Source organism: Sturnira hondurensis, unplaced genomic scaffold, assembly GCF_014824575.4.
Source record: "Sturnira hondurensis isolate 20B ecotype Veracruz unplaced genomic scaffold, ASM1482457v3 Scaffold0023357, whole genome shotgun sequence".
NCBI classification, from domain to species: Eukaryota; Metazoa; Chordata; class Mammalia; order Chiroptera; family Phyllostomidae; genus Sturnira; species Sturnira hondurensis.
The window spans coordinates 758,318-770,698 of record NW_028095988.1 but is presented as its reverse complement, the minus strand read 5'-3'; the positions used below and the strand labels follow the sequence as shown (position 1 = coordinate 770,698).

Here is a 12,381-nt window from a genome sequence, read left to right as displayed (position 1 = left end):
ACTTAGTGAGACCACAGAGGATGCAGGCATGGCGGTGTGGGCAGGTGGATAAAAACAGCAGGACAATTACAATGAGATTTTTTTCACGACCAGCAGAATGGAAACCCTACTTACTTTAATATACTACCATCTCTTTTTGCTAGCAATCATTTTCTAAGGTAAAATGAGGCAGTGGGAAAGGGGGACTGACAGACACTCTACAGTCATCGAATCTCCAGTTTTCTTCGAACAGTCTGTATCAGTGGTTCTCCACGGGGCTGGGGGATGATTCTGCCTCCAAGGAGTACATGTGGCAATGTTTGGAGATGTTTTTGACCATCGCAACTCAGGAGAATGCTACAGGTAGCTAAAGAGTAGAGGTCAGAGATGCTGCAAAATATCCTCTAAAGCACAAAATAGCACCCTAAAACAAAGAATTATCTGTCCCCAAATATCAATAATGCTGAGGTTGAGAAACCATGTCATGTGGCTATAAAAGAAAAATGAAAGTCAGCAGTCCATAGTATAAAAGCAATTAATACTACTCTAAGAAAGATTGTACAGGAACATTCACCTTGGTAAGAGAGCAACAGACCTCCTAGAAATATCTGACATAGAAATATCTGACACAGACCTCCTAGAAATATCTAGAAATATCCATCCTGGTCGAGTAGAACATGATGACAAACATTAGCACACAATGTTTTAATATTTCAAATATTAACATACAAGTGAAAATGAACTTGAAAAATGGAAAGGACAATTTTTTGGCTCAATGATTTTGATCATCACTGTTTCGACAACAATAAAAGCAAATGTGGTCACACTTATGATTTAGGTCAAATCTGACAAAAGATTTACTAAACTGTATCATTAAAATAGCCCGAAATGTTAAGAATAAAAGAGTAACTTCTAGACTAACAGAAAAATTAGCCACTGATCTTTGAGATGCTCAATTCCAACAAGAGATATTCAGTTATTTTCCCACATCTAAAAAAATACCCTTTTTTAAAGGATTTATGCTGAGGAAGAAAAATGTGAAAAAAGAGATGAACTAAAGCTTTTGGGGAGTTTATATTATAATCCAGTATATCCTAATACAGAAAGACAGAACTATTTCCTATGGAATCATACCCACTGAGAATCAGACTCTATAAGAAACAACAAAACAACAGAACAGTTTTCATATGATTTTGATAATAAAGCCTTTAACTGGCCACTGAGATTTATAGAAAGAACATAAAAAGAAAGAATGAAAAGAATAAGATACCTACATAATGGTATCTGACTTATTACAGTAAACAAAACACCCCAACATAACAAAAATATTTCCAAATCTTAATTAATGAAGTAAGGATGGAGTTATTAATGAAGCTATCATTAATGATAACTTCAAAACAATCATTTAAGAAGACAACTAAAGTACAGTGAAATGGAATTGGCACAAACACAATTTGACCCCTAACTCTATCGAATTTGTCTCTGAAACAGACATATACAACAGGATATCCACTTCTGTGTATTTCTCTAAAGAAATCCAAACACTAACTTGAAACAATATAAACACCCCTATGTTCAATGCAGCGTTGTCTACAATGCAAGGTATGGAAGCAGCCCGACTGTCCTTTGTTAGATGGTTAGATAAAGGAGATGTGTTTCATCTGAGTACACCAGGGAATCCTACTGGCCATACAAAGGAGGAAATCTTACCACTTGCAACAACATGGATGGACCTAGAGGTTATTATGCTAAGTGAAATAAGTCAGAGAAAGACAAATACCATATGACTTCACTTATACATGGAATCTAAAACAACAAAACAAACCAACAAAACAGAAACAAACCCAAGAATACAGAGGATATTTTGATGGTTGCCAGATGGGAGAGATGTTGTTGGGGGAATAGGTTAAAAAGGGAAGGGATATAGAAGTACAAATTGGCAGTTACAAAATAGTCACAGGGATGTAAAGTACAGCACAGTCAACAGTACTGACTACAGTCAATAGTATTATAATAGTCTGTGTGATTCTAGACTAATCAGGGTGATCATTTAGTAAGTGATACAAATGCCTAGTCCCTATGCTGTACATGTGAAACTAGTATCATATTATATGTCAACTGCAATTAAAAAATTTTTAAATGTGACAATATACCATTTCATTGAGGAAAATACAAATAAAATTGGAAAATTCTTGTTTTCAGGTAGTGAACAAGACACACTAAATCACAGTTCTACCATCCTATTTTGTGCTTTGTCCATCTTGTTTGGGTTTTTTTGGAGGGGGTGTTTTTCCCAGGTCATACAGGGAAAAAAAACCCTCTGTAATGGTCGCTTCCTTAATTACATTATTATTTAAGAGCTAGCTGCAGGACTTTCTGTGATAAAACCTGACCAACTGGGAAGTAAACTCATCGTTGCTGCCCATCTAAAAGAAACCTAGCTCAAATGTAAGGCGGGCCAAATAACCTGAGAACATGTTGGAAGGTGATTAACTGCCTTACGGCAAGTTTACTCTTGGCCTGAAGTTTCTCACAACTCTTATTCCTCTACATTCCTTCTGTCAAGCAAGTTGGAAAACAGAGGTGGCTCTGCCCCTCTCTGTGCGTCTCTGGCTCTGGGGCTCTGGCCCAGGACTACTGATTTGGAGAGTAAACAATATTCCTTTGTATCACTGACACAGTATTTTTTTAAAAAGCAAGGCCCATAGCTGTCAAAATATAGTTGCAAATGGCTAATATCCTAATAATTCCAATTTGCTACAAAACAGGAGTTAGAAAGTTTTGAGGTATTGCTGCCTTATAATCTTTCAAAGTTTGGGTTTTAAAAAATGAGGGTTTTAAAAACTTTGTTTGTTGTTGTTGTTTCCAAAAAAGCAATGCTTTCACTCTCAGGCTGCAGAGCTCATTTCAAATCCCTCTTGGCCAACATGGTGCTGGTGTCCCTGAGCTCCGTCCCATGGGCATGCATCACGCCTCGTTGTACCAGTGCATGGAGCGCTTCACTGCTCTGACCCAGTTTTCCATGCTTGTCTCGTATTCTTGCCATTTCTTCTGTGGCTTGAAAACCATTTCACTTTGCCTCAGTTGCTTTAGTTCTTCCTTGTCAGTCCAAAACCCTATAGATGAAAAAGTTATTTTCCAATGTTAAGGCAAATAATGAGTCCAGAAAGCTTATCCACAAACCTACGTGAGTGGGTGCAAAGGTAAACAATTATTATTCTAAAACACAACCCAAAGTATTTTGTTGCTTTTGAAGTTTGTTAGATTGACTACCCCAGGGAGTAAATACACGAGGATTTTAAAATCTTTTGGTTTCTAACTATCAGTTGTATTTACATGTGGCAGGACACCCAGTCATTTCTAGAACAACCATGTCCTGTCATTTAATTTCATGAGTTGTTAAGAAAAAAAAAAAGAAATATTTTCTTTTTACAGAATTAAAAAACAAATATAAATTAAGAATGTACCTTGAGGGAAGAGGCAACTCCTTAGGATATGCGTAAAATTCAAAGTTGGTAATTAATAGAATAAAGAATTTCGTTTTCAAACTATTGCTTTTCATAAAAGTTACTTAAAAGCCTATTCGAGATAATATCAGACTTCTGGCACACACTGTTCTTTCCAAAGAGAATCAGGTGATTTATAATAAGCAGCAAGAAAACATATAACCATGGTGATCAGCAGTCTGAGGCGGTGGAGGTTTCTTTTGATAAACTCGGTACGTCCCCCTTACTCTGAGGCACTGCAGTGGACAAGTCTTAGTGAAGTACATTTTCACCTACCAATAAAATTGACACATAAAATTCTTCCTTCTAAAATTTTCTGTCAGGTCATAGTCTTTCTATCTGCAAAGTTAGGATTTTAGACTCTATATTAAACATATTAATAGAAGTTTTAAAAAGACTAAAAGTAGCTTTAATTAGTATACTACAGTTAGATAAGTCTAGCCATAAAAATAAATATGTTGTAAATCCTTATTTCCAGAACTTATTATTTACACTAAGGCATATATATTTTTAAAGTTATTTTATTAAATACGTATTGAACAGACCCAGTTTCTGAGCGAATTTTGAAAACACAGAGAACGTGCATAGCCTTCAGTCTGAAATTTCTGAAAGGAAAGTTGTTCTGAGAAAGTAAAAACTGCTTCCCTGTGGTTAGTAAAGTGTCATAGTACAATATTAGAAAGCCTTAAAATTACAAATATAGATAAAATGAAGCAGATAAAACTCAAGCCACTATGTTATATGTATGGATAATCTGCACATGTTTGTTATTTAAAGTATTTTAAAGGTTCAAGAGAATCTGACATATTTATTCTTCTCATGCATCCCCTGCTGGGAACTGGCCCCTGCTGGGAATCGAACTGAGATCTTTTGGTTCGCAGGCCTGTGCTCAATCTACTGAGCTACACCAGCCAGGGCTAGAATCTGACATATTTATTCTTATGAGCCAAAAAGTATAGAAGAATTTGATTCTTATAAATAATAAAAGAATGTTATAAGAATTTGATTTACTCTACTCATAAGTATAATTTATTCATTTTGCAAGAATTGTTTAAATACTTTAGAAGATTTTCTTTGTAACAACAGTTTTAAGTTTGCTCAGATATGTGAAATCATTATTAAAAATCAACTATATTAAAAATTTCAGGGTTGAAATATACAAAAAACTTTAAAGTTATAAATGGAAATTATTATTTAAGGGAAAGTTATTTTGTAAACCTGAATTAATCAAATATTAGTCAAATGAAAATCACTGTAATAATTTTATCCAAGTTAAAGATTTTTTTAAAGGATTATTTCTTTCTTTTTTTTTAAGATTTTATTTATTTATCTTTAGAGGGGAAGGAATGGAGAGAGGGAGAGAAATATCAGTGTATGGTTGCCTCTCATGCATCCCCTGCTGGGAACTGGCCTGCAACCCAGGCACGTGCCCTGACTGGGAATCGAATCATGATCCTTTGGTACGCAGGCCCGTGCTCAGTCCACTGAGCTATGCCAGCCAGGGTCCAAGCTAAAGATTTTTAATAGAATAAAGTTTAAGTTGAACTTACCAAGATTTCATACCTTTTGGATTTGTAAGTTTACTAGGCTAAATAGTAGCCTAAAACTTGTAACTTTAAAATATTGTCCTCTGTCCCGGGCTGTGTGGCTGACTTGGTTGGAGCACATAGTCCAGAGTACCATAAGGCTGTAGGTTCAATCTTTGGTTCAGGCACATAAGGGAGGCAACCAAATGATGTTTCTCTGTCTCTCTCTCTTTCTATCTCTCTAAAAGACTCAGTGGAAACATGTCCTTGGCTACAAATGAAAACAAAATTCTGTTCTGCACAAATACTCCTTCCCTTCAAACAGAAACACAGGCGTCATCCTGCTTCCTAAGGAGCCACTAACTGGCCTTGCACTTCCACTCTTTACCCCTCCAAATTAACCCTTTCACTAACTGCCAAAATGATGTGTTCAGTTGAAGATCTGTCCATGTCCCTCTCCTGCTTCGAATTCTTCAGAGGCTGTCCAGTGCCTTGACAATTAAGTTCAGACTCCTCTTTCTGAGGAATCCACCACACCTGGCCCTCTGTGTACCTGCCCAGCAGGTACACATCATTGCTCACATCATACCAGCACTTACCTTTTTCCCTGTAGGACAGCTCGCCTTTTACCCTCTCACCTGGCTGTCTGTTAGCCCCTTCAGAACTGAGCTCCACGTTGCCTCCGCTAGGAGGGCTACACCATACCTGTGTGCTGCTTTTTCATATCAAGTTTAAAAACCAGTTGACTTGTCTGTTCACATCAGAGACTCCCATAGCAAGGGCTATGTCTTTTAAACTATATTCCCAGCAGTGACTGTCATGTAGCAGGATGCTCAACAAATGTTCGATAAATAAAAGAATGGAGTTCTTTCCAATGACGCAGACAAGCTTATTTACTCAGAAAGTTTACCCAGAGACCTTGCCTTGCTAAAGGCCAAAGCAGTTGAGAACGGACTGTCCTCACCTCATTTTCAGGACTGAAGGAGTGAAGTAAGGCTGAAACAGATGCCTGAGACCCACCCACAAAGCAGGTCAAGGGTGTATTTTGTGAGTCGTGTGCCTATGCTTATGGAGCTTAGTGGACACCAGGGTTTTGCAGACCATCTCTATAACTTCCTAGTTTGGAAGGAGAAATGCTATCTGTAAGTTTGCAACACAGCTCTCATTTTTATAAAACCCACACATACCAACAGCAAGGCCAGCAAGAAAAGCTGCACCTCGGCAGGACATGTCAAGGTGGACAGGCCTGTCTATGTCCTCATTGATCAGGTCTGAAGTCATCTGCATTACAAAACTGTTCTTACAAACTCCTCCATCTGCCCTGTGGGGAGCAAGATATTTGAGATAAATCACCATAACAAAAGCATAAAAATATTATTTTTTTAAAAGCTCACATTTTTTAGGTCTTTGGTTTTACCTTTTAATTCTAAAATTACACCACTTCACACTGAGCACCTTATTCAGCAATCTTGAAATGTCTTTCCTCATTCCTGCCTTCAGTCTTCCCACCTGCTCTGCTTGTCCTGGGACTAGTCCAAAACAGGCTGAGCAGACCAAACCAACGTAAGAATTAATTTGGACACTCTAGCAAAGACAGTGTGATGCTTCTGTGCCAAAAGAATAGCCACTTATCCAAAAAGGAGACTTTAAAGATTTTTATAATATACATATGGGTGTTAGAATCCTCCCAAATTCCATATTGTGTTATATTCTCCATAAATCCAAAATCCACTTTCCTCTCTAAATTCCTATGGCTAAGAATTTTGTTGCAAAGAAACTAGGTATAAGTTCTTTTTGAAATCTTGAATAACCATAATGATGAAAATACTAATAGCAGCTACCACTTCTAATTTCTAATTAAATTATTAGAAACAAAATTTACATACCGGATTTTTGTTACTGGAATGCGAATCTCTTTCTGCATCACCTCATACAACTGTTTGTTTCTAGTTAAAAAAAACAAAACAAGGCAGCTATTTAGAGGAAATTGAAATCATAATAATTCTCTATTTCTTCTAAGCTGGAAAACTAAAAATTGTGGTTTTATTTGCATGATATATATAAAATATGCAAAGAAAGTATTACAGAAATACATTATGGTTACTGGAAGTAGACAACAGATGCTAAAACAAGAAGTTCTGGGCCTTGTGCTTTTCACCTTAATACAAAAAAGCATAATTTTTATTTTTGAATTTAATTTAATCTATAACCATTCCTACAAAGAAAAGCATAAATCCAGAATCCATTTAATAGATAGATATTATGAAACATGCCATAAATAATATCTAATAAAATTTACCAAATGAAAAAATAATCATCTCATAATCACAGGAAATGTTAAACATTAAAATGTTCCATATTTATGACAGGCACAGTCTTAGTTTTAATAAGCTATAACTACCCTATCACAAAAAGAGCAGAAAAATATACATGAAGATTAATTCTGATGATTCAATCTTTGAGTCTCACAGAAGCATATTCAAATTCTCCTTTATGAATAAAGATACAAAAACCTTTGAAAGTCCAAATTTTGAATCTCTAATGCTTAGGAAATTGGATATATTTTTTTAAATCATTAAATTGCCCTGGCTGGTGTAGCTCAATTGATTGATTGTGGGCCTGTGAACCAAAGGGTCGACTGTTCAATTCCCAGTCAGGGCACATGCCTGGGTTGTGGGCCAGGTCCCCGGGAGGGGGTGCACAAGAGGCAACCACACACTAATGTTTCTCTCCCTCTCCCTTAACCTCTCTCTAAAAATAAATAAATTCTTCAAAAAATAAATAAAAATCATTAAACTGCCCTGACCAATGCGGCTCAGTTGGTTGGACATCATCCTGCAAAGCAAAAGGTTGCCAGTCTGATTCCGGTCAGGACACGTGCCTGAGCTGAAGATTCAAGAGGCAAGTGATTGATGTTTTTCTCTCACATCAATGTTTCTCTCTCTCTCTCTCCTTCCCTCTCTTCCCCTCTGTCTAAAAATAAATACATACAATCTTTTAAAAAAAATTTTAAAAATAAAGAATAGTTATATTTTCAGAGAGCAAATCCAAGTAATGCTGATACTATTTAATATGAAAAATAAGTGATGCTATGAAAATTAGCAGTTAGAACATATTATGTCAAATATAGCATGAATTAAACTAAATGTATAAACCCTCAATTAATATTAAGAAATTTCCAGTTTCATAGAAATTAATAAAAGAAAATGGGAATACAGAAATTGGGGAGAAAGGAGTTTAGAGCAGGTTCTGGTACCTGAAAGCTATAGACTCCAATATGGCTCGTACAAGATGGTATTTACTAGTGGAAGGCTTCAAACCCATGAAAGAGGCACACGCACAGGGGTCATTTAATGGAGCCTGAAGTAAGAGATAGCATGAATATATTATTATTGTTCTAAATTACATCTGTAGACTTAAAGATAGTATACAATAGGGGCATGACCATTTTTTTAAAAAATTCCTATAAAAGTAGTTTTAAAATAAATGATAGCCCCAAAATGTATGAAATATTATGATAACTTTTTAACAGGACTTAAGCAATTTTGAGTCACTGATATGGGGCTTGGCTGATCCTTGTGTTAGAGCTCATACCAAGGAAAGGGACTGAAACACAGAGTAACAAATTATTAAAGGCCTAGCTTTATAAATGAGGGAAATGAGAAGCAATCCTGGTATTCCATCCTTTTCTCCAACTTTAAAGTTTTTACACTGAAATTGTTTACTAAGTGGCTTTTTGAAGACATAAATTAGACATAAAAAAAGAACAGTAATGCAAAAAAATGTGTTTTTCAGTGTCATAACTTACACCCAATATGTTGTCAGACACTCAAGCTAAGTTCTTCAATTTCTTGGCTTATAGTCTTATTGCCTAGGATGAGAAATGACTTAGCCTAACATCTGTCTTGAAAAGAGTCAAAATCTTGCCCTGGCTGGTGTGGCTTAGTGGATTGAGCACCAGCCTGTGAACCAAAGGGTCACCAGTTCAATTCCCAGTCAGGGTACATGCCTGGGTTGCAGGCGAGGTCCCTAGTTGGGGGCAGGAGAGAGGCAACCACACACTGGTGTTTCTCTCCCTCTCTATCTTCCTCCCCTCTCTCTAAAAGTAAATAAACTGCAAACAAAACAGAAGAGTTCCAACACACCCACTACATAAGGTTGTGACAGAGACATGCAGGTGCTGCCAGGGACTGATGGGCCCTAGAAGAAGGACCTGCTACCCAGCAGAGCAGTGACATATGCCCTGTTTACCCGGAACACTACCCACTGCCTCTTCTCCCAGTTAATCCTACTCCCTCCCAAATTTGCTCAGCTTCCTCTGGGTAAAGCTCCTACCGCACACAGCAGACCACATCTCCAATCACATATTTCTATGGGGCCCTCTAACTTCCTATCATGTACCACAGTTTATAATTACATATATTTGTGTGATTGTTGAAACTGCATTTAGCACTGTATCGGGCCCTCCACCGGGGATCAATACCCATCTATTGATTAATATGCATTTATCGAATCAAATCATGTTTTTTACTTACTTAACTGAAGAAATTCTACATTACACCTTATCTTTACTATTGCTCTGATTTTTCCTCCTATTGTGAATGTATCTAGATAATTTTCAAATTCAATAACATCTTTTGATGATCCACTCAGTAAAAGTTGATTTATACAGGAAAGCTGGTCTTTATCAGGTGATATGATCCTCTAAAACAAAGATAGGTTAGACTCTGCCAGTTCATTTAGTCCCTAGTATGCTATGGGGTTTCTTTGCATAAAAACTACTTCTTCTGATATACCCCATAAAACACTGGTATATGTGGCTCAAAATAATTTTTGTACAAATAACTATGAATGTCACTTACCATTAATAACAGGCCCATTTGAGGAGTAATAAAGCCCACAGAAACTTTAGAATGTCCTTATAGGGTACAATGTCTCTGTATTAGTTAGTCCAAGTAAGTCTCTCTTTGGGATGGGATGGTAGAAGAAACACTGGTCAGGTCCTTTTCAGGGCCTGGTCACAACTTGCCGGGGCAGACAGCTTCCAGCCACACCTCTAATCCGTCATTGCTGATCCCCCTGAGTGAGCCTCCCAGAACCATCAACCAACTGGGAACAGCAAGACTGGGCCAAGTTCTGTCTGGCATCCGAGGCAAACCTAGCAGACTCCCGCCCAGGGCGCAGACTATCTGCCCCCAGCAGGCCGTTTTCACCAACGAGATCGATGTCGGCCTAACCTGCTGGGACTTGTGGGACGGTTAATGTGACCCTGCCTTTTGTCTCCGTCAGCCTAGACCTGAAAGGCATGCTCCCCTGGCACCTATGGCGAACTTCTGTCATGACAGTGTTTATGCTCTACCATGAGCTGGCGTGGCAGAGTGATTGTAACATGGACTCTGGAGACAGACGTTGGATCCTAAAATCAGATCTGCCCCTCAGCAGCTGTGTGAGACTGGAGAAGTGATTTAACAACTCTAAATCTTAAGTTTCCTGCTCTTCAGAAAGAGATGATAAGAGCGTCTTGCATCTTGTTGAGTTACTGAGGAGTAAATGAGATAATGCATGGTAAGGAACTCAGGACAGAGTACGAATTCATAGTAAGGTTAGCTACCACTACAATTTTTATTTTTTTATTATTACTATTATTATTTTACCCAAACCCTTCCCACTACTGCTTTCTTCATAACCTTTTCACTGCACCTTCTGAATGCATCTTCCTATTGTTAAGTAAATTCCCCTAACCCATAACCAATTCTGAGAAGCTCCCTACACTTATTTTGTGGTTGCCGTAACAAACTTGGCTCTGAGCTGGGCAAATGGCTTCAGCCATAGCTATTCGGTGCAGGTTCCCAGGCTTGCACAGCACAGGTACCAGAAGGAAATTGTACTAACTTGTCCAGCAACTCTAGGCCACTGTGTATCTGCTGTTGGCAGACACTACCCTCCTGCCCCTATGTGCTGAGGTCCACGTCAGCATCATGCTGTACTTCCCTTCACCTTCCCACTGCTCAGACGCTGCAGTTGCCCACAGAACCAGAGATGGCATTCACAGCACTTGCTGGCCACGTGCCTCCTAAGGAAACTGTTTGAATTCAGAGGCCCTGTTTTCCAAAACAGCCAAGTCCCATGCCCTAGTCCCACTGCCACTACCACAACTGTAAGGAGTGAGCACACCCGACTCAAAGTCTGTTTGAAGCTTGAAAAAACAAGGCAGTCCTATCAGATTCCCGTCCCTGGAGATCTGAACTAGGCACCGCTGAAAAAAGGACCATCAATGGCAACCAATGGATAAAACCAAAAGGATGCACAAGGTGGAAAATTGTTGTGTGTATTTACAAATTGTGAAGAAGCAGAAAGCATGAGGAAATAATGACAGTTGAGCAGAAGTTATGAGGAAAAAAGGATACAGAGCAAAGCTGATAATGAGAAGAGATAAGCAGACCCACAGAGAAACAGGAACCACAAGGAACACTCAGAACTGCAAAGCCGGTTGGCAACCCTCATCTCATGCCAGTCCTCAGGAGGACGTGAACAGAGCAGATCCCGTCAGGGGGCACTCAAATAAGTCTGTTTTTTTCAGGCAGAACTCATCCCCCGGATGGAAGACCGGCACTGGGCTCACAGTCCTGTCCACTCTACTACTGCCACCATCACAGTAACTTTAATGTCAAGTACACAACCACGGATTCTAGCCTCAGCTACCTCTCATGAGCACTCTGAGTATCCCTCTCCCCAGGTCACAGCCCTGCTAGAGCACAGCCACAATGACCACACAGGCCGATGCCACCCTGCGTACCGCCGGATGCTCCCACACACCCCTTCTGCCTTTCCCTGAAGTGGCTGTCCCAGACACCCTCACTCTCCTCAAAGTTTCCCTGATGATCCTTTCTTAGTGGACTTTCTTGAGATATTAGGCTATGAGGAGCCGTTAACGTCCTGCCCTCCATTATCCATAGCAGTAACAATATTCTAAAAGTATCACAGATAACTGTCTCTTCCTTCCTTTCCATCCCCTACCCCTCATTTTCTCTAGTTGTTGTTATAGACAGTTTATAGACAATCTCCCTCCTATGTACCAAATAGCTTACCATCATCACACTATTGTTCTTTGAATTACCTTTTGGCTTCCAGTTTGGACTTTTCATTTTACATTGGAAAATATTGGGCTTCGCAGGCTTACCTCTCCCCTCCCCACCCTAACATACTGACAGGCTGCAATCATGACAGAACAGGGACATTTTGTTATCAGCATGGAATTGAAACCCTCATCTGTAATAATTTTCTCTAGTCTTCTGGGTTTCAGCAATACTTAATGTTCTTATTACATATGATTTTTACAGGTATACGAATTGATGGAAAAGTGAAACACA

The 12,381-nt window shown here is 38.6% G+C and overlaps 1 protein-coding gene across 2 annotated transcripts in view; it reads right to left on the bottom strand.

Moving 5' to 3' along the window:
- Window positions 1-1,046: 1,046 nt before the first annotated feature.
- Window positions 1,047-12,381, bottom strand: part of GK5 (glycerol kinase 5) — a 94,799-nt gene continuing 83,464 nt past the window's right edge. The window contains exons 13-17 of one of the 2 annotated variants that reach the window (XM_037037480.1): window positions 8,268-8,371; window positions 6,898-6,957; window positions 6,199-6,332; window positions 3,447-3,466; window positions 2,980-3,095 (exon numbers count right to left, since the gene is read on the bottom strand). In XM_037037480.1, coding sequence (XP_036893375.1) covers window positions 3,069-3,095; window positions 3,447-3,466; window positions 6,199-6,332; window positions 6,898-6,957; window positions 8,268-8,371 — 345 coding nt within the window. In that variant the 3' untranslated portion in view covers window positions 2,980-3,068. Of the gene's footprint in view, window positions 3,096-3,446; window positions 3,467-6,198; window positions 6,333-6,897; window positions 6,958-8,267; window positions 8,372-12,381 lie in introns of both variants that reach the window. The other variant, XM_037037479.1, reaches the window with a different exon arrangement.